The sequence below is a fragment of the Anarhichas minor genome, unplaced genomic scaffold (genome assembly GCF_050575085.1).
Source record: "Anarhichas minor isolate MPS153535 unplaced genomic scaffold, ASM5057508v1 ptg000041l, whole genome shotgun sequence".
Taxonomy (NCBI): domain Eukaryota; kingdom Metazoa; phylum Chordata; class Actinopteri; order Perciformes; family Anarhichadidae; genus Anarhichas; species Anarhichas minor.
In genome coordinates, this window is record NW_027466487.1 from 6,344,043 (window position 1) to 6,367,173 (window position 23,131).

A 23,131-nucleotide genomic window follows, 5' to 3' on the forward strand; every position below is an offset into this window, starting at 1 on the left:
TTTATTTTGAAAAGGTTTTCTTGGTGCGCAGGTCCTTGATATGCTCCTCAAAAGGCATTTGTGTGCAGAAAGTCAAAAATATTTGCCAGTTCCTATGTGCATGTTTACGCTGTGCATGTATCGTACACTTGCTCGTTACTTGGCCGCTTGCTGTTTTGGCTTTCTATCTTGGCCTCTTTAAGAAGAGCCGGGAGGGAGGGGACGAGAGAGGAAGAGACGGAGCGAGCAGGAGACACAGTACCGTCTCTACTGACTACTTGTCACCGAGGCCCGCTGGGCGTCTACTCGCTCCCTCAGCTTCGCTGGGAGCCATCTTCTGAACTCGCCACCTTTTTAAAATAAAAGGCTTTCACAGGAAACACTTTAACCGCTTACTTCTGTCCTTTCCCTCACTTCCCACTCTCCTCTTCTCTCAACAAGCTCGCGGCTGATTCGTGCACCAGTGATTCATGAATTTATCTCTGGCACGGCACAGTCATGCCGGGTGCACGCAGGAGTGTGTGTGTCGAGTGTGCGCAGGGTCTGAGCGACAGAAAAAGGCTGCATGCTGGGGGGTTGGTGGGGGGTGGGTGTGGGGTGTAAAAGAGGGAGAAGGAGAGGGGATGTGCTGCGACGCCAGCCCTGATTAGAGAAGTAGCACTCGCCGTTTAAACACACATTTAAATAGACACTGCCTCAGGAGGATCTTGGTTGGGGGGGGGGGGGGGGTGGTTCCTCTGCTTGTGTAAACTAACACAAGTGTTCTCAGTTGTTCTGGTTTTAAATAGAAGTCCCCGAGGCTCCACCTTCCAACTTTCCCTCGTTCATTTGTTTGTCTCGCTTTTCCCCCCGATGTCTCACTCTGCATTTTGCTCTTTACTTTTGACACAGAATTGCTTTATCTGGCATAGATTATTGATGTCCTCCATAGACTCGTCCCTCCGTGCTGCCCATCTCTGTCCGTCTCCTCTGCATTCTTTTACATCACTCCCTCTCTTGTGGCTGCTCATTCCTGTGCCAGCCAGTTCCCTTCCTCTCTTTCAATTTATCTGTCCTCCTAATTCCTTCCAGATGACTCTCTTTCTCCTGTCTCTCCCTTCATCACCTCAGCCCATTGTGAGTTTACTTCCTTCCTCTCTCCCCCTCCCCTTCATTTTCCAACTGTTCAACCCCCCCCCCCCCCCCCCCCCCCCCTTGCCTCTTCCTTTTCCTTTCTGGACCTGATTCGGCTGGCTTCTCTCAGGTTTGAGTGTCCTACTTTGATTTCCTCTCCCTCCCCCCCTTGCTCTTTGCTCCTCCTCTCACTGGTGTTTATTTACATAGAGAGGTAGGGCTGTCGGGATGGATTGATGGATGGCGAGAGGCCACGGGTGAGGGGATCTGGGCGTTTGATGGAAGCCCCTGTCAGTCAGGATACTACTTAAAGTATTGGCTCGTAAAAAGATGTGGAAGACTCGCCAGGTATATGAAGAGCTCTCTCCTCTCTGGTGTACTTTTTGTACCCATAGATCTAAAATGATGTCCATAATGTGGCCTTAACAAGCTAAAAGTACACCATTCTTTAGAAGGATACTGGCATTTTAGAACATGGAACCTCTCCATTGACAGAGACACTCGGCCGCGCCACACGTCTGCCCTTTTAAAAAGCTTTGTGGATGACATAATTATGCAGTGTCAACGTGTGACAAGCTGAGCTTAGCTGCATTAGAATAATTAATATGCACAGCGTAGGAGGGAGCTTGTCCATGATCTTCTAATGCTTATAGCCACTCACTCCACTCCGCTCATCTCGGGAAGCCATCACACTCTGGAGCAGGTTCTCTCTGAAGCCATCAACGCTAATGTTCGACGGTCTTCTTTTTCATCCAGTGGCATGTTTTAAGGCGTGTGGAATCTCCATCTGTATTGCATTCATTTGTCAAGTATAATGAATGCACTTGAGTTTTTACTTGGCCATTTAATGCTGACATTAGGGTTAATTGGCCTTAAGGGACATTAGATCGACTATATTATCATAGTAATGCCAGTCCGATTACGTATGCATAATTCAATATTGGACTGGATTCCTACAGAAGTCCCAAACCTGTAGATTTTAATGTGACACTTTGACTGCATTCCAGATAAATACGTTCTTTACAATTTATTATTATTGCCAAATGTATTATCTACTGATTCAAATGTTATTTTAAAGACTTTTCCATCCTCAAAAAGTAAAATTATGGTTCTTAGAAAACTGGGATATAAAAACAAATCAATAAAGTTCAAGACTGTTAGATAGAACTTTACAGTACAGTATTACTGCACCAGTAAAAAAAAAGTGGAGTGGGAGTCGAGCAGTGCAGCTGCCTGTGCCATATATCATAACACCAAGCACAGGTCGGCCCAGTGAGCCTGTAGCATGAGATGTTTCAGAACATACAGCTTGAAATATTAAAGCAGTTCTCTGGCTCAGATGATGAACTGCCAGAAGAAGTGGGCTAAAGGGTAACATCAGTAAGTTTGAACCTGGACCGTATTTTCCCATGTTATTGAGTCTAAGTGACCAATGGGGACAGCAGAATTAGACATTTTAGATCGACATGAGTTGCTGACAACATTGTAGAAAGAACCTTAACGTTTTTCCTTTACCTTTCGCTCGATCCGGTCTGTTTGTTATTGTGTCATGTGACTTTCTGCCATAAGACGGTGGAAACGTTCCAGAGAGGCGTGCCGGTGTTATCTATTGTTATCTAAAAGATTTTCAATTTCATTTTGACAAAATGCCACACGAGATTTCAGAACGAGTATATCAGTATCGGTATGCACTTCTAGAGCTAAAGTGATGAATTGATTTCATGCAAAAATGCCAAACATTTCTTTGTTTCAGCTTCTCAGTTCTGAGGATTTGCTACTTTTGTGTGATATTACCTGAAGGTCTTGTGGTTTTGGACACAACAAGAATAATGAATGGATTAATCAGCAGATGAATTGATAATGGCAGTATGAGAGTCCCATTAGAATACCAGGAGTACACGATGTAACAGGGGCACAAGTGCTAAAAAGTAGAGATGTGATATTATGTGAAAGGCTTCTTCGAGCTCTCCCTGACAAATTGGAGGCATGACCCAGTCTAGCACAAAATCATTAGATCACCTGCCAGTTGACAAAGCCCACTTGTGCCGAGTCTGTGATGGAACAAGCGACGGGAGAAACGGAGCTGCAGAGATCATGTGAACGGTGTGCAGTGGGATGAGCAAGGGGGGAGAGACACGAGTGCAGGCCATGCTGTTGGAGGTAAATGTATGTTGGCAGTAGCTGAAGGGAGGGAAAGAGTAAGAGCACAATGAGGAGAGAGAAGCCTGTTACCGAACCATCAGCGGTGGTAATGAGACACAGGTGCAGCCCGTGGAACCACATCCCTTATCAGAGATGAGGATGGGAAGGCAGGAAAGTAGTCAGAAATACTGTAGCGCTACAAGACAGGGGACTCAATGCAACGTTTCACTTTGATAGAACATTATTACTCATAAGTATGCGCAACCCCGTAGGAAATCTCGGAACAATCACCCGAAAACAGTAGGCACCCCGGGGACGTGTCATTACTCTGGGCGCACAGGCTTTATCTAACTCTCCATTCGTTTGCATCTATTTTGAGCGCCTAGTTAAAAAAAAAAAATCATAAGTGCAACACATTAAAAACAAGCATGACACGCAGCCACATCATAGAAACAATTCTGGGTCTTTGTTTGTAGTTCATCATCATCTCTGAACATCTCATTTAGACTTGGTTTTCAAACATATGCTAATGAACGAGGAGCTGCAACTGATTTCAGCACTTGATTGTTAATGAACTTATATTTGGGTTTGCCTGCTGAAAACGGAAAATGTTGGATTAGTAGGAAAAGCTGCTTCGAAAATTGGTTAGCAGAGAGGGTGCAATGAGAAAAAGATTAAGGAGGACCGAGGGGAGAATGTAAGGTGACAGATTGAGATAGTGAGAGAGAGAGAGCAGCAGAGAGGCAAAAGAGGAAGGAAGTGCACAAGCTGCTCAGGAAAAGGTGTTAAGACAGAGTCAGGGGTATTGAATCAGAGGGGTGTGTGCGGGGATGTGAGCAGAGCAGATATGCACTCCCTGCCGCAGGCTTCGGTGGGGTGACTACACTCGCTGCTATACTTTTCCATCAACTCCCGGATCAGTCAAATGCAGGGACCAGATGGAAGGTTTGGGAAGGGAGGAATCACCACAGCAAACAAGTGTGTGTGTGCGGGCGATACAGAGCAGGTGCAGTCAGCGAGTGCAAGTGGGTGCATGGTTTGTTTGAATGGTAGACATCAGAGAGTGCAAGAGAATGGCCTTTGTATTCAGCCAATGCTGAGCGAGTAAATATTTTGGAAGGGCATGCTGCGTTGGTAGATTGTTCTTTTGAAGCAACGGGGGGGTGACAACAGAGGGGGGAGAGATGAGAGGGAAGGAGACGGCGAGCTAGAGGAAACTGTGAAGCAGCAGCAGCTATGTTTATTCCGCCATGCAGAGACGTGAACACAAACTGAGCTTTGTCCCGCGCCTAGGCTAACTTAATGTTAGAGCTAGCTGTGCGACCTCGGTGAGACGCTAGAATAAACTGCTTTGCTCTTTCCCCTTCATTTGCTGCCAAATGACATTGCTTACTCGGCTACGGGGTCGCCCTCGCTGCCAGCGGCTGCTATCATGAATGAACAATGTGCACTTCTCAGGGTCCCATACCTCTCCTCGGGGGGGCTTCTCCGTAGGCCGAAAGGTGTACACCACAGGAAACGAAGCTATACGCATAAGATGATATTCATGCTGGGGCAGCCTTGTTGGAGACATGTTTTGATGTGTCTCGTTTTCTACTGCGGGAACATGATATGAGGAAGAATAAACACGCCAACAACACATGCATGTCAAACACGCATGTTGCTGCCCCTGTTGTGTTGTATTTATTTAATTTTGTTGTTGTTACTATTGTGTTAGGGCAGAACGGCTCCAGTGGGGGATGAGGGATAAGAGGGGTCATTCATTCATCTCACACCCCACACACACACACACACACACCTCCCTCGCAGGCCTTTCATCTTTACTCTCACAGGCTTCTCTTGTTCTGTCAGTCTCACTGAAGAGAAAGAAGGGGGGAGAGAGATGGAGGAAGGATGTTGTGGAGGGTTGAATCTCCCCCACCGAGAGAAGGCCGGAGAGCACGCTCCACTGTTATTTTACAGTAGAGTTGCTTCTTAATAAATCTACCATAAACTGGTTTACAATTAAAAGTATTTAATCCTACTGAAGCTAATACAATTACAGAATGAAGTACACTACTAACAAAATATATAATAATATGATCCGCGCGGAAAAGCTATTCACTCGCGACTCAGCCTGAAAACACAGATGCTTCCACGCTGAGAGCCGAGTAGGAAGAGAGTGAATACCTTTCCAGCACTTCCTCTTACAGTTTGAAATCCCCTCCCTTTTGGCCATCTTAATTCCTATTGGCTAATTTCGGTTGCCTCCTCCTGGCGTCAGGCTTCCGAAAACCCTCGCGCGGGCACAACCTGCAAATGTCTGTCTAGAAGTCTGACTTTCCCTTGGCTATTCTTCACAGTTTAATACATTCAATGACTGTCTTTTATGGCTTAACACTTCTTTGGTAAACATTCTATATAAAGATTAGGATTTGCAACTTTTGGCAAAAACCTTCACAAGTTTCACAAGCAAATATTAAGGTGCTACAATTCTACTAAGATACACTTCTAACTACAAATTCTAAAACACTTCTAATTATGTATTCCAACATACTTCTAATTAGATTTCTTAATTATGAATCATTAAACACTTCTATTATAATTTCTTAAAACACACTTCTAAACCCCAAATTTCCTACAATGTCAGGGAAGGGGTGAGAAAAAGGGGGAGAAAGAAAAGGGCAACAAGTGATTTTGGTTTCCTGTTCCCTGCAAAATCATCAACCAACCGGCCCCACCCTAATCCATCACCTCCATTTTGGGAGGGGGAGAGTAACGGGTTGCAAAAGTTCGCTCTGCTTTTGTGCTCTGCCGTTTCCTTTTCATCTTTTTTTCCTCTTTCCACCCTCCTCTTTAATTGTATCCTTCTCATCTCATCCTCTCGCTGCCTCGCCTCACCCCCCACTCCCTTCCACTCTTCCTCTGTCCATCCCTCGCTCTCCCTGGGGCTTGCCTTAGTGGGTCGGTTCCAGTCTGTCTGTTCGCTGATGACTCCACTTGGAGCAGATGTGATGCTCAGCAGCTGTTGCTTTGCTCTACAGTCTCACCCCACGCCTCCTCCCCCCCACCCCCTTTCATATCTCTCTCTCTCTCTCTCTCTCTCTGCCTCCCCTCTCTTACGTTCTTATTTATCTCCATGTCTTTTTGTTCCAACCACGCCGTTTCTCAACTGTAAATTGCCGCGCTTCATTTTGTATTTTAATTCCCGGATCTGTTTTGTCTTCTCTGACCAGCCTCACCAATTTGTTTCACTCTCCCGCCTCCCTGCTACAGCTGTTAACGTTCAAAGCACATTAGGATTTTTGTCATAACAATAAGTCTGGAATCTCTGTGTTTGTCTGCCTCATGAATGCCAACTGTCGCACTGTAATCATGTGAAACAAATGCCGGCCATTGACGGCAGCACTGCAGAGGGAGGATATTGTTCCAACATGAATCTGGCTAAATGAGAGAAATTCAGAATGATGACTGTTTGTGTTGTTCATTCACCCAATCACACAATGTTGTTCAAAGCCAGGCCCAAAGCTAGAATTAGAACATCTATGTTTAGCTTGATATTAGGATTTATCGAGACAAAATGGGACTTGGACACTTGGAGAATGATGAAGTGTGGGTTTTATTTAGGCTTACTTTCATCAGTGCCCTGCGCTTCTTCACATAGTTTTATTAGAATCTTTATTGGCTGTTTCTGTTCATTTCTGTCGGTCTCGCTGCCGCCGTCTCTGCCAGGGTTGGCTGGCTGGTGAACTGAGCATCCTCTGACAGGTGCCCTCTTGTCTGAGATTAGAAGCGAAGAGGGAGAGGAGTTTGAGGAGGAGGAGGAGGAGGTGGGGGTGGGTGGTTCATGTCACTTTGATGACTTCAGCCTGGAGGAATCTGTTTTTCTGGACAGGCGCGTGGTTGTGTCTGTGTGGCAGGGTGCGTGTGTGCATAAGCACGAGTGTGCGTGTCACATCTGTAATTGGCTGCTGCAGCCGCTGCTGCCGTGCTCACAGCCCGGCCTCTGATCTTGTGGAAATCTGGGATCAGCGCGGCAGATCCGCCTGCTAATCAGCACTCTGAGCCCGTGCACAGGAACGTCAACCTGTTCTTCGCTCTGGAGGCTGGAATATCACCGCACTCGGGATTTAATCGCACCAAAAATCCCTTAATGGGAAACGTTACGTGCAGTCTAATTTGAGGATATTGAGATAAAACTTAGGTGTGTGAGGTTGTGACAGCGATGTGTGTTCTGTGCACCTGACCGAAACACCGATAAGCAATATCGAGCGACACTTTGCCCCCTTGTGCTCCCGGATGATAAGATTACAACAAGGCCAGATCACTGGTGGCTCTCTGTGCACTTTACCCTCTCCGGTCTCTCCTCTGTTTGACCGGTGAGTGCTCATGTTGGCACTCGGCACAGCAACATTGGGAAATTCACAAGGGGGATTCATCACTCATTCCCGGTTCCCCTTTGAGGACTGCGCTAATTAGCCGGCGTCTGTGATTAGTTGGCTTGTGTTTGATCTGCTTCAGTCCTCTCTCCCTCTCTGTCGCATAGGCTGGGCCACGATTTAGCTGCAAGGGGCACCCAACACACAAAGACTGAAAAACAGACACACAAAAATGCACACAGCGGCAGATTTTCCCCAGCCTTTCGAAGACACTGCAGGGGGCCTCCGAGACACAGTATCACACACCAGCAGACACACACACACACACGTGAGCTGCAGTGCTCCAAAGCAAAAACACTTTGGTGGAAAGAGTACAGCTGTTATTATTCCACCAATGCATACCAGGAACTTTCCACTTTCACTTTGAGAGTTTCAGCCAGTCATTGAAATTCCCCTTAAAAACCGACGCTGCACTGCTTATAAAGCAACACAGGGCGTGGGCGGCTAGCTTAGAAGTGGATTTACTTAACTTAACCCCGAGTGATTACAGCCGAAGATGGGCGAATTATGAATGTAATTCAATTTGTACAAATCCCCCCTTTGCTCCCCTTTTGCATTAGGTCTCAATGGCAAAGCACAGTAGGGGATATCCGTGCTGCGTTTAATATGACACAAATAGGAGCAATTCTTTGGTGCGTGACAGAGCACTGTCTAATTACACAGAAGCTCTGATATTGAAGGGCCCGTCTGTCCTTGAAGCTGGCCACTGGAGCATGGCGGGGCCAGTTCTTGTCTGTTCATGCCCCCATCTATCTATCCCTCTCTTCCCAATCCTCTATCTGTCACTCTGCCTTAAGGGTGTAGATGGTAAACAAAGGCGGCTCCAACCCAATTGTAATGGCGACCTGACGGGGGACGGCTCCAGCAGCTTGTGAGTTTTCTCGTGTGCGTGCGTTTGTTGTTGCGCTCCTCCTTATGATCTCGGGGAAGGGGCTTCAATCGCAGTCGGATCAACTGTAGCATCATTGTGATCGCCGAGCCATTACAGGCTAAAACCACGGTTCATACTGTTAATGGGGGGGGGGGGGGGGGGGAATTCGATCCATTGCTGTTTTCCTCTCAGACAGGTAGAGGTGTTAACAGCAAGCAGTTTATTCTCAATACGTACATCTAGAGTTACTGACTTTAGCTCCTGTGTCTTTAAAAACAAAGATAAAAATGTCTTTGGTCAACACAGTGTTGTCTCATTTTTAGGGTACAGAACAGAACTGTGGTTCTTTGTGGTTGGAGCATTGTTGTTATACTCTGGAGGGCTTTTCATTTCACTATTGATCAAACTGTTGATTATTTATTCGGATTATAGTCCATTGAGAATTCTTAGAGACAAAGGTCTTGCATTTTCGGTCCAAATCTTCTTATTGGAGAAGCTAGAACCAGTACATGTTTAGCATTTGAGCTTAATAAATAAATTGAATAGTATATAATAAATAGTTTGTTTTTCTACCGATTGTCTTAAGGCTCAACTAATTGTTTCAGCTCTACTAATCTACAGTATATAAAGGTAAATAATTAATTTCAGAGGCAACAATCGTAACATTCTACAGGATGAGAGCATTACATTTATCAACAAAGTCCAGTAAATTAAATAATAATCATACATTTTATTTCTTCTATCTGCTTTTCATAGTTCTGAAAGACGCTTTGCGTGAGAAAAACGCATCATAAAAAAACAGCATAATATATAAAACACAAAACATTAATTGCATGTTAAAGGCAGTAAAATGTTTGACAATCAATTAAGGTGGCCTGTAAACACAGTGATGATTAAATGTTGCTAGCTAAGACTGCCTTCGCTGTCCTTTAGCTCCTCTGGATATTTAATGGTACATAATTCTTGTTTATTTATTGTAACGGTCTGATTTATTTTTCTGATTTGTTTAATGCTATTTTAGTTTAATTAAGGAAATTATTTTAAGTAGTATTTTTATTTTTATTTAGTACCTTGAAGTCTGACCACGCAGCCAGCCAGCCACATCTTTTCAGTGTCTTTTCTAAAATTTTACTTAACAGAAAAGACTTGAGAGGAAATATCACATTATGCGCCACTCCCTCTTTCGATCGGTCCCCTTGAGCCGTCTGTCCGTTCGGTCTTCTGTCATCCATCCGTCCGCCAGCATCAAAACAATGCACCATGCTCCCAAGGCAAGTTGTCATAGTGACTGTCCTTCAGAGAATACTCAAAGTTGATCTTAGCATTGAGTTCAGATGGAGGGAGGGCCAGAGAGCAGCCTCCTACGTCCCTGCTCCTTTGTATCTTATAGAAGCTGCAGTCCAAACCACCTTTCTCTTTTCCCATGTAGCCCTGTGTCTTCCCCTCCCTCCTCTGTATCACCTCCCCCCCCCCCCCCCCCCCCCTCCTTTATAGGAGAACTGATGGGAGGTATATGTGTTGACGTGAAAAGTTTCATCTTACCTACCTCCTATTGAGACTTGAAGACAATAGGCCGCTCACCTCCGCCCTCACAGCTCACTGCAGACCTGCGGGAAGGAAACTCTGACGTTGAAACGTGGATTCTTTCTGCTTTTAATTGCTCCAGTGATCTATTGTCCCCCACTCCTATCCTTTTGTTCCGTTTTCCCACATCCTACCTGCCTGATGTTTACTAATTGCTGTCATCTTCCCCCCTCAGTGTTGCTGAGCTCTTTATGTAAAAAAACAAAAAGAAGAAAGATGCTATTTAAAAACTATTGCATCTCCTGGTATTTTCAAAATGCAGGTGGACTGATCAGCTATCCTGACATTTAAGCAACACGCTGCAGTGTTCCAGTAATATGAGTCATAATGAATCATAACATTTGCTCTTATGTTAGCTTTTCCGTGCTCCTACACAGACTTGCTGTCAGTAATTCAATCCAGCTGGTTGTTGTGACGGGCACACTCGTCAGTTTATCATAATATTAGTACGCACCTCCTTATTTGTTTGCTTGTGGTGCCTGACCTTCTGTCTTCCATATGGCCGGCATTGATTTGCCAACATGCTGTGTGATGCTCCTGACAGATTGACTGGGCTAATAGCCGCCTCCCTCATATCACCGTACTGCATTTTAATCCTTTTAATGTGCAGTGTGAATTGGATTTTGGTCTCTCACCCCCTCAACTATGAACGCGCTGCACGTCGACGGCGTTGTTGACCATTGGGCTCGTCGGTAGCGGGCTGGGTGACGGCCCTCACGCTGTGGGGAGAGACCCCCCCCCCTCCAAGGTGAAGTTTAGGTGAACGTTGGTGATGAAGAACCTGGAAACACAGCTGTGTTTGGCTCTGAAGGTGGGGTTGCCATGGAATTCCTTTCACTTTAACAGGCGGCTCTGTTTTTAATTCGAGGGAAGGGATCACACCCAGCCTGAAATATCCTCTCTGACACCTCGGTAGACTCTCACATCCAAGTGTTGTTAGGGAAGAGAAAATAGGACGCATAATCACATTATGTTAACAACTGACATACAGAGGGACGGATTTATACACACACGCACGCACATTCAGGAAGTGATGGATGAAAAGATAAAGACACGCACACACACAGCCCGCCTTGGACATTTGTAGAAGTTCTCTAGATGTGCACTTTTAACTTGAGCCTGATCCTTTAATTCATGCCGATTTCCGAAGTGAGACGCTGCCAGACTCTGGTTACACACACACACACACACACACACACACACACACACACACACACACACACACACACACGCGCTTCCAAAGTCATTCAGAGAGTGAGGTCTGAAGGACGTTTTGGCGAGCTTTCTGCCATACCTGATGGAGCGGTGCAAGGCATCAGCGTGCATCATTTGAAATGGATCAAGATGTTTCCCCACACACTGACCCTAGACCTGTCTGAAAATTGTTTTTCCAAATCCTCAGATTTACATTTTATGCTTTCGCACGGACTGCAGATCTGTCACTGCGGTCACCCAGCAGTAAAACCCCAAAATGACATGCAGGGCTAAAATAACATGCCTGGTACAATTACCATGAGGAGTGATGGCACACAGGGCTAGAATGAAGAAGTCGGGACACAAAAGGAACTAACTGAGGAATAAAAAAAAAAAAAAGGAAGTAGTCAAGGAAGAGCAGAATGAGCCAGAGGGATGAAAAGGATTTATTCCAAAATGAAAAGACAGGGCTGTGGCACAGATGAGGGGGTGGGGGGTGGGGGGAGAGAAGTGAGCGATGCTGAGAGAAAAGGCGAGTGCGGTGGAGGTAGAATGATGTGCAGGGCCCGAGCAGACAAAGCAGAGCCAGGAGCCGCAGGGGAGCTGGGTGTCTGTCAGCCATCCAGCCAGTAAGTTATTCAGTCACTTATTCAGTGGGTTGGAGCAATAGCAGTAGCACGGCAGTATAGAGGCAGCAGTTATTTGTTTGGCTCAGGAGAGCTGTGTCCTTCTCTGTCCGCAGTAAACTGGCGGTTACAAGCGAGACTTTACTGACCCTAAACGGGCCCAGCGCCAGACGACAACATGCATCCATAAGAACGCGCTTGCGCCTTATGGCCTTGGTCATTTTCCCTTTTTCTGTTGGGTGCTTTTTACACACACCTACTTTACACAGTCGCCGCGTTCCTTCATGTCCCACCTTCATTCTTTATCACAGTCTATCTCTCTCTCCTTTCCTCATTCACTCTTTCCTCTCTCTCTCCCGGGTCAGGTACAGTGTCGATGTTGGTGTTGATCAATAATGAAGAGATGAGAGGAGGAGGAGGAGGAGGAGGAGAGCACACTGCTCTCGTTCTTACCAGGGGATAAATTATTCACCCAGTGGAGAAGAGTGCCTCTCCACCTTGTGTGTGTGTGTGTGTGTGTGCCTGTCTAAATGTAGTTATACTTTACCTAGCAGCTGTACGTGTGGAAATGTGTTTTGTCTCAGGATGACCACACATACAAACACACACACAAACACCATCTCTTTTCTACGGTATGCATGGTTTTCCTTAGCTCGGCAGATGCTAAATGATTAAGTGTGTTGTGTATGTTGTTGGTTGTAATGTTCATGTGTTGCAAGCTGTGTTACGCTTCGGTAAAACAAAAAGAAACGATGCAAAGTTTACAGATCGGTCCTTTGTCAGACCAGTTTGACCGCCAGAGCTAGCGAGACCTGAAATATTCAGTTTGTGTTATGTCCATAACACAAACATAAGTTTCAAGATGGCAAAACTATCTTTTTAAGTTTTTTTTTTTTTTTTTTTTTTTTTTTTTTTTTTTTAAACTTCCCTGCTGGTTTTTTTTTCATTAAGATGATGCACTTAATTGAATTGGCAAATGCTTATCTTTGCAAATGATATTCGCTTGAGTCCTAAGGCATGTTTGTTATAAACAGACAGCTAAACAGGAATATGCATCAGTATACGGATGCACGTGGGTATACGGGGACATACACACACACACACACACACACGCACACGCACACAGACTCACCAAACACTCACACCTCCCTTTGCAGATTTCTCCTCCAGCTGTTCATTTCTCCTTGGCACTTTGAAGCCTGTTCTCTCTGTGTCCCTCCCTCCAAACCCCTATTTCTCCTTCGCTCCCCTTCTGTTACACTTCATGCGTTTCTGCCTCCCTTCCTCATTTCTCCCTCTGATTTCCCTTCTTTCTCCACTCTGTGCTCAGTCAGTTATCAAATATTTCATCATGTCACTGTGAACAAAGTGAAATGTAGCTCTCCCTTCTTCTTGCACCTTTCTTACTCCCCTGCTCCTGTTGCATCACAGGACCCTGTGTTTTTATCTTTTACCTGATGTCTGCATGCAACCTCGCTGTAACGGCAAACCCTTTTTACAAGTGTTTCTTTGTTATGTTTCCAAGCTGATTGAACATCTGTGGGGATTTCTGAGTGCAGATCTCCCACGATAAAAGTGTGCTCCTTTATCAAACCAAGGTGCTTCGACTCGATTGCTCTCACTAGTAAATCTTACAGCATGAATGGACTATAATAGGATGTCATTGGAGAAGTCTGTAATGAGCAGTGGCTACTTCTAAATGTAGCTTTCTCATGCGATATCGATTGGCCCCTCATAGAGATCCCCATGGAAAGGTCAATGAGAAGCCCAGACACATCTCAAGTCTTCATTTCCTTGTTTTATTCTTGGCTTGTCAAACTGCCTTGCCTGTCAAAGCTAAGCTGAATTCCCACTCTGCTCCCTGCATACCAAAGTATCCACACCTATATGTGTGTGTTGGCGCACATACAGTGCGTGCCCGTCCGTGCGTCCACATTTGCGTGTGCGTGTGTGTGAAGGTCAGAGAAACCAGCGCTGCAACAGTGTCGGGTAGCGACAGCAGGTTCAGGTTGGTGCTGTTCCAGACTCCAGCTGATAACGGCTATTAGTGCATACCAGCTGCAGTTTGGACATGACACGCAGCCACAGCAGTGTCACAGGTCTGGTGTGGAGGACACACCATCACACATAAATCACAGTTATGCAGCAGCTACACAGGCAGGCCATTTTAACTAGAATGTTGGATAACATGCGTCACACCTTTTTTTTGACCGGCTCTGCTTATCAGTTTTCAAAGCTGCACAAAGGAGCTAACGGTCATCACCCAAATTACAGGTGCATCAGTCATGACAACTGCAATGTTACAGTGTCTAGAGTGACAAAGGGACCCGTATTATGGGAGATTTGGTGAGGAAGAACAAAAGTCACAAGCTGTTTCTCTACGTAACGGACATACAGGTAAGTTAGACATTTTGACATTCGCATCTCTGTGTATCAGCACAATGGATTTAAAATAAAACGGTTATTATGAGAGTAGATTCCTGACTGCAGTTCTAATTGAGGAGTGTTGAGAACACAGGAATTGTCGCCTTGCCGTTGTCCTGCTGCACTGTTCAAGAATCGCACAGGAGGTGAACAGAATGGAAGTAAACACCCTTAAAGCTGAAAGTTAGCACTTTAATCTCAGTGATTGCTTCCTTTTCAATTCCATTTGCTGGAGACAAAACAACAGAAAATGTGTCACGGTCTCAATACTTACAAGCTGCACTGTACAAAACTACAACCCCAGTAATAATCGCGGCATTGAATCGGCTTCTCTGTGCCAGTGTCTCGAAAAACAAAAACAAAACAAAATTGCACATCGGGAGCCTCACAAAGCTGGTATTTGGCAGCGCTTTCATTTAGAAACCACTCGTATCCAAGGCCGGCACACGCTGTCGCTCTGAGAATAAACCTAGAGCATTAAAACAATGGAGAATGGAACTGCTCTGATGGAGCATTCTTTTACCATTTTCCAACACTCAGGTGGGTTGAGTGGAAGTTCAAGGATGCCTTTTGACCCACAGTGTCTTCTGGTTACCGTTGAACGTAGTGGTGAATATGTAATGGCATGGACACTCATCATGAATTTATTATGAGAAATTTCATGTCGGAAAATATGACCATATGCATAACTGAGCAGTTTCACAGGATGTCATAAATAAGTGGTGTAAAAACAAGATCTAAACATTATTTTTTTGTGTCAAGCTCAAAGATCATTTTTACCTGTGTATCCAAAGAGAATTGGAGCTGTGTATACAAGTTTACATTTATTTTGTTTTGTTCGTAGGCATTCATTAAGCCACCAAACAGACTTTATTTTTGTATTGTGAAGTCAGACCAAAGTGGGGCTTGCGTTATCATCACATCACAAGCGGCACCCTCGGGTCCAAAACTCAGCGTGTCAAAGTCATCAAGTTTGAAAGGTGGGATGTGGGATAGGATTCAGTCTAATTCCCTTGTTAGAAAAAGATTATGTTTGAGGAAGAAGAAGAGAGAGAAGAGGCAGAGACTGATTCCATCAGGACAACATACTGCCTCTATCAAAGCTATTGTTCTTCAGGAGGAGAGACGGTGAGCACAACAAGATAATAATGGAAATGGAGACGTTCACGCAGACCTGAGAGAATAATGAAAGCCCAAAATGCTTATTGAGACAGCAATGCACTAAAGGCCAAACGAAACACACCCACATTTTCAGTATTGTGCTCTTTAGACACACACACACACACGCACACACACACACACTGTGCTGGGAAGCAATCTTCAAGAACACGGAGAATGGGAAAGCTTCATCCTAGCCCACCTAACAGTGCACAGCCACTAGCTTGATGAAATGGCGGAGAGTCAGTGAGCTCTGAAGGCCATTAGATATTTTAGGTGATGGCCTGCACTCCCTGTCCCCCTGACGTCGTGCTTTTCTCCACTATAGCGGGGATCAGGCAGAGGACACGAATGCCGTTAGCCAGCGAGGCAGCGAGGCAGGCGGACACAGGCCGATAAGCGTATGTTCGCTTTATAAGCCACGGCTGGCTCAAATGGGCTGCAGAGAAAATTAGGGTTTTGAGTGTTTTTCATTTTTTTCTGATTCACTCTCCCTTCCTCTGGCTCATTCTGTCTGTGTCACTGCCTTTTTTTCTTCTTTTTTTCTTTCTCTATTCACGGCCACAGTGTTTCTCACAAGGTCAGGTGTGGAGTCTATCCTGCATCACACCGCTCTACACCTGCCGTCTCTTCTCCTCGGTCGGTTTCTCTCCCCACTGTACCCCCCCCCCCCCCCCCACACGCCTCCATTTTTTGTTTCCCCTCTCACTTCTCTTATTTCTCTCTTCTAAATGTCCCTCAGCTGTCTCCTATTAACCTTGTTTATAGCCCACGTCGTCTCTCCTTCGAGATCCTCCTCTCCTCTTCTCTCAGCACTTTCTCTTTGCACTCCCTCTTTCATTTTCTATTCCTGGCACCGCGTTCCCTTCGCACACTTTCATCCCCACTTTCCTTACACCTCACCCCCCGCGCCCCCCTATTCCACTCTCATCCTCCATCAATTTGGCATTCCCAAGCCGTCACTGGTCTCCTCCTTTTCATCCTTCCTGTCACCTCGCACACTTCCTCTCCTCCTTCCTTCCTGATTAATTTCCTCTTCACAGAGAAATGGTGGGAAATATGGAAATGTCAGTGTGACCAGGGAGGGGGATCAGAGAGGACTGTGTTAATATGTCAAGACTGTCGCAGCATAATGTGTGTGCAGGCACATCATGTGGGTGTTAAAGACATAATGATAGGTGACAGTGCTTTGGATGATGACATGTGACTACTTGAGGATGCTGAAGAGGGCAGTTTGCATGCGCGTGCATTTGTTTGTTCATGTGCGTTTGGTGGCGTTCTTTGTGTGTCACCTGCAGGCAGCCGAGCTACTGCAAAGTAGAGCAGCGGTGACACAAGGCTTCTGTTTCCACTCTCCTCCCCTCCAACCCTTTCTTTCTCTCCCTCCGTCTCCCTCCTCCTCTCTTCTCAGCCTTACCCTTGAACTGTCTTTTATTCTCTAATTCCCTTAGTTCCTGACTCCCTCCTTCTCCCATCTCTCTCTCTTCTATTTAATATGACCAATGCTCTCTAAATATTTATACTGACAATTACTATTTCAAACATCTGCAAAAGCCCTTCGTGTTGGTGTAGACGCACACGCGTGCACACGCTGACTTTTTCTTTTGTGTCTGCTGATCCAATGACACCGAGACTTCGGGGCTGGGATTTGGGGACTATCATGGAGGATAAAGACGTGCCAGTCTTTATGCGTCTTGTGTGTAATATTCATTTCCCTGGGGCTGCATAGAGTCTCATAAGGCCAGCCTGTCTTTCATCTGAGCTCTGGCTGGAGCTGACCCGTGTTGGCTCTCCTCTTATTGCCTCAGAATGACAGACAACAGGCCCAGCTCAGCTCTAACCCCACATTATGTGTGGACACAACCGCTGTGCATGTGGTTGTGTGTGTGAATTTGCACATCTGCAGACAAGTGAGACCTGAGGCAGAGTAACTAATCTCCAGTCCCACATTGTGTAGTGACCTCTGACATTTGGTCCATACACTGAAGCAATACTAGTAATCAAGGGTTTCAATAACCCTTAATCCTCTTTGCTTTTGTTCTGCTACATCGTGTGGTAACCAGAGTGCAGCTTTCATTCCTAACAAAAGCCAATCTGTAGTTGGTCAGACTAGTCCGGGTAGTTAGACAGGGTTGAAGCGTAGTCTTCTCCAAATGCTCGACATTTTAAAGATCACATGCCAGGAGATCGACAATAAAGCTGTCATGAGACAGATATGTGTGTGCGTGTACATGCTTTTGTGTGTCCACCTGCACAGATATGCTCGCGTATGTGTCCAAGAGAGAGAAAAAAAGAGCAAGCTATTCCTCTCTCCAGCCCAATAAGGCTCTGTGCTGCTCCCACGGGCTGCTTGGTGGTTGTCCAGAGGTTCCTCTGTGGGCTACAAGGGGGTTGTTTTGTGGTTGTAAATTGGGCTGGTCCTGGGACAGCTGGTGTTATTCTAGGAAAGGCTTGTTTTCCTCCACTTTCCCCACTCAGTCTTTTGCTCCTTGCTCCCTTTTCTCTTCCGCTGTATTGATAACTCGGATCTCCCGAGAGTAGAGAAGGTGCGGTGTTCATTGCTCGTCAAAAGAGAAAGACAGCACTGGCCTTTGCTCTTATCTGCCAGCCAATGGGTTTAATGCGTGTGGGTGTTTGTGTGTGTGTGCTCCATCAGCCCTGTAGATCATATTAGTCTCACAACTGCTTTGGCTCAGCACAAACTGGAACTAGTTCCGCAAATACTGTTTGTCTTGAGGGGAAATTGTTTCCTTGGTGCTGTTGTATGTGTGTAGCTTTCTGCTAGACACATTGTCAGCACACTAGCATTCTCTCTCTCTCTCTCACACGCACACACACAGACCCTGGCTGCAGACATTTGAAGTTGTGTATCCGCAGGTAATCCACTGTTACTTAAAACAGGTGCCATCTTGCTGACATACACTAATGCGCGCTTACTCAAACAAGTAATTACATTTTCACTGAGACCTGGATTACACACAGACACACACAGACACACACACGCGTAAATGTGGACAGATTGTCGTTTTAAAGCTCCCTCGCGCTTTCTGTTTCTCACACACCCACCGACACAACGCACTAAGAAAAGCATATTTATTTTGACTCTTTGCTGTAACACAGGAATGTGTCGGCACAGCAAATGGCAGGCTACAGAAAAGCATAAACCATCCGGATGATTTATGACCTACGTGCCAAAGAGAGCTGGATTTCCTATTTTTTTCTGGGGTTTTTTCAGCACATATCCCCCTCTTTTTTTTTTTTCTGCCACTCCGTCCACACACACGCACGGCCATGGAGAGATACCAGACTCTTGGCCTACTTGCCTGGCTTCACTAATGCTGTCCTCTGTTGTACCAGACACTTCCACACTGTCCTCATTTATCAGGAGGCTCTGTACCGACACGATTCCTCTGCTCCCTTTCCTTGTCTCCTCTGCTAGTTAAGGGAAAAAAGGAAAGACTGACATTAATGTTTCTCCCTCTCTTTCTCTACTTCTCCTAGGAGTGTCGGGTCAGCGGGTGAAGGTGGAGCCAGAGGTGTTGTCGTATCCTGGTCAGACTGTCAACCTGCGCTGCGCCTTCACTGATGCCACTGGGATTCAGCTCACAATGGTGATACACAGTCTTAATAGAATTTTCTTTTTTTTTTCAGTTAGGATTTGATTACTTCTTTATACAACTGCACTCATATCGGCTCTAAACTGGGTTTGTGGTGTGAAATTCTCATAAAAATGTCTGTTTCATCCCGAAATTGCAGCTCATTGTGCTGACTTGACACAGTACAATTTGTTGAAATTGCTTGGGAATACAATTTGCTTTCACAATTGAAGCAAACACATTGGCCATTAAGCGAATATGCAATGTAATATTTTGCTAAATATGTGCCTATTTTGCTGCAGAATGAAGTATTCGTCAATTACGCATCAACCTGATTCTGCAGGTGTGTGAAACGTAGTCCCTCAGATGAATAAGAGCCATTCATTGCAATCAAAATAAACATTAAAAGGATAACACAGGTCCATGTGCCTTGTTTACCTATCCCATTAAAACTTAATCTAGCAAATCATAGCCCACAGAAATTATCCTAAGGCTGGTAATAGGTTTTTATCACATTTAGACTTAATGTTTTATTACTCCAAACAAACAATACTAACTTTCATTTTGCTTCAGGGGATTGAATATGGTAATAGAAACACTTCTTAGTCGCATCTCGATGAAGAGAGAAGTACACAACTCAGTTTGGTTCCGCTAAGAGCAGCTGAGAGAGAGCGAATGCTGCTCCTGAAAGTCGCATCCATATTCATACCTGTTCCACTTCCTTGATTGTGATGCCGCTGTGTACACTGCCCCGTGGAGTTTACAGAAATATGGATGATGTCTTAAAATGCTCTGCAGTGTCGCTTATCAGTGCCATGATAAATGAGGCCTGCTGTTGTTCCCTAGTCCCTGTACGCATCCTGACCACTGACCCCGTGCCCTTCCCCTCCACCACAGATCACGTGGATCTACGAGCCAAAGGAAGGAGAGAGGATCAACATCGCTGTGTTTCACCCCAACTTTGATCCCAGCTACCCAACTAACTCGCCCGTGAAGGGCAGAGTCCGCTTCACGCCCACTCCTCCAAACCTGGCCAGCCCCTCCATCGAGATAAGCAATGTTAGGATGACAGATGAGGGGAAGTACATCTGCGAGTATGCTACCTACCCCAGTGGCAACGAGCAAGGCATCACGCACCTGATCATGCTGGGTAGGTCACCAACATAATCCATGTAATGTGTATACACAGATTGGCATCCAAAACATGAGGAAAATTACAAAGAAATGATTATAACTAAAATGATAACTATATGTTTTCATGTCACAATTTGATCTCCTTCTGAAAACTGTGGTAGCTGCTTTATTTTTTAATATACCAGGGTAACCGATTCTGGAACCACAGAACTTTAACAATTACCCGTGTTGGTATTAAACGTCAGCAACACTAGCTCTAGCCTGGTGAGTTCCTCCAACCATACGGAAGCGGGTCTGAATATAATGCACCACAGTGGGTTGTGATTTTATGTCTCGGCCTGCCATGCAAACACCCGAGCTGTTGAAACGGTTGCGTTCCAACGGGGCTTCATACCCATCACAGGTTTCTGTCTCGTGAGGACATGAAACATTGCTAAATGCTTCCTTATAAAATGTCTTATTACTTTAGGAAAAGTGCCACTTTTCAAGCCTAAATTATCTCTTTGTCGCGTACAAAGGAATCAAACCCAACACAACCCGGACTAACCTGTTCTGAAAGATCTGTGGAATGTCAAAGACCTTTTGCCAGACTTTCATACCATGAATAGATTCATTAGTCAAAGCGATTCCTAACAAGAACTGGCCTCGCTTTTCTGTGTCTCATGGCGCTCGTCTCTCCAGTAGAGTTAGCCTTGTTGAATCAAGGTGCATTGAAGCCGTTACAGTTTTAGTTATTTTATATATGTATAATATGCAAAGTAGTCTCTGTCTCTCTAGCTCTCTATCCCTCACCCAAAGGTAGCATGCAGGTTAAAAGCATGTCCAGCGAGGCTTAATTGCTATTCTAAGTGGTATTGTCAGATCAATTGTGTGCTTGTTAATGCCCATGCCATGCCATGCCATTGGTCTAACCTTGGCCACCAGTGCCTCCGCTCCACCCTCTTCACTCTCCAACGCATCATACCTCCCTGCCTCCCCTAAGGCACTATATTGATCTGGCTGCTTGTCATGCCTGCTGTCAGCTCTTGTCCTGCCTGCTCTCCTCTGATCCCACACTCGTATCATGGAGGGAAATTGTGGAGGGATGAGGAAGGAGATAGAGTAGAGAGGGTGGGGGAGGACGGAGAATTTGTGTATGGAAATGCACTGGACCAGTCATGGAAATTGTTTATCAACAGTGGCGGGTGATAGGGAGGGGGATAGATTAAAGAAATGTAGGCAGGGGGAAAGAAGATTTAGGGTTTGGATGTGTTTGGACTGGTGCTTGTAAGTGTTTATCAATGCTCTGGACAGAAAATAAACAGAGGAGAGAGGGAGAGAGAGGGTGAGTGGGGGGGACAAAAGTGGTTTGTGTTTTTGGATTTGATTTTGCCAGGCTGGCGACTCAAATTGTTTATCAATAATGCTGCACATTATCTTTCCCTCAGCTGTCTTATTTCTATTATCTATTTATACATCCTCTAATCTTCTCTGTCTCTCTCTCTCTCTCTTCACCCTTCACCCTTGCATCAATCCCTCCGTCCATCCATCCATCAGCTAAGCCGCAGAACTCGGCCTCCATCGTATCAGTGGTAGCAGGCACTCAGCCGGTCGTTGTGGCGCGCTGCGAGTCTGCTGATGGCCGCCCCGCTGCCGAGATCTCCTGGGTGACCGCAGCCAGCGGCAATGCGACAATGGTGTCCAAGACGGGTACCGACGACATGGTGACCATGAGCAGCGAGTACCGCATGGTTCCCACACCAGCAGACAATGGGAAAGACCTCAGCTGCGTGGTGATGCACAGGACCCAGGTCAAACCAGAGAGCTTCCCGTTGAAGCTAGCAGTTCAGTGTAAGACACACACACAAAACCCATGAATTACTTTCCTGTTCTAATTGAGTGACTAATTGAGTTCATTTTTTTTCTTCTCCCTTCTGCCATTCACCTGTCCTTCCCTCAGACCCCCCTCAGGTGAAAATCATAGGTTATGACAATAATTGGTATGTTGGTCGTACCAATGTCGTGCTCACCTGCGAGGCTACCGGAAACCCTGCTCCAGTGACCACCCAGTGGAAGACGTGAGTATCTTAACATCCATCATCTCTTTTGTTACGTTTTGCTCTTTCTCTCTTTCTCAGCGTTTCTTGCTTCCTCTTTTCCTCTCAATCTTCCTTACCCTTCATTGCCAGGTCCACAGAGCTGTAATCAGCACTTTTTATTATTGCTACTACAGACCTGTGCTCTGATTATGGAGATAGCCGTATCATTTTTCATAATGGACTCGGTGACTCGAGGTTTAACCCGAGCATAATGAGAAACACAATATGATTCGCTCTTTCCCCATTTATTTTGTATTATCAGCTATTAACGTAACTGACAACATTTGAAAAAGAAAAAAAGCAACACAAATGGAAAAGTCTGTTACTTAAAAATGGGAGAGATGAGTTTTTGGTCCCAGATCCAGCAGTTTTGCTCCTGTCCCCATCGTATTTTCCTCCACTGTATGATAATGGATTGACTTTTGAGGAAGGGGGGTACTGATTAGTTTTGCACTTCCGATCAAGATTAGTGGAATTTGATGACATAGCACAATACAGCACATTTCTGTAAATGCACATCTGTCTTAATGACCTCATTGTGCCCAAAGTTAAACAAACTACAATCCTATTTTCTTTTTATTCTTTTTTTGGCCTGCTCCCCTTTCTTCTTTCTCATGTCGGTATGCTCATGTCCCTGCAGGATGTCAGGAGAGAAGCCAGACACGGTTGTGATCACAGAAAACGTGCTGAAGGTGCTGAAGGTGGACGATGCGGTCAACACCACTTTTGTCTGCGAGGTGAAGAACCGGATCGGGATCGGCAGGGACCAGGTCACGGTCATTGTCAGAGGTGAGTTTGAGGACACAAACGAGCG

General features: G+C 45.5%; 1 protein-coding gene across 2 annotated transcripts in view; it reads left to right on the forward strand.

Moving 5' to 3' along the window:
• Window positions 1-23,131, forward strand: part of LOC142969266 (nectin-2) — a 72,832-nt gene that overhangs the window by 9,271 nt on the left and 40,430 nt on the right. For both annotated transcript variants that reach the window (XM_076109079.1, XM_076109078.1), the window contains exons 2-6: window positions 19,011-19,120; window positions 20,003-20,255; window positions 21,776-22,069; window positions 22,179-22,296; window positions 22,958-23,106. In XM_076109079.1, the coding sequence (XP_075965194.1) occupies window positions 19,011-19,120; window positions 20,003-20,255; window positions 21,776-22,069; window positions 22,179-22,296; window positions 22,958-23,106 (924 nt within the window). The remainder of the gene's footprint in view (window positions 1-19,010; window positions 19,121-20,002; window positions 20,256-21,775; window positions 22,070-22,178; window positions 22,297-22,957; window positions 23,107-23,131) is intronic.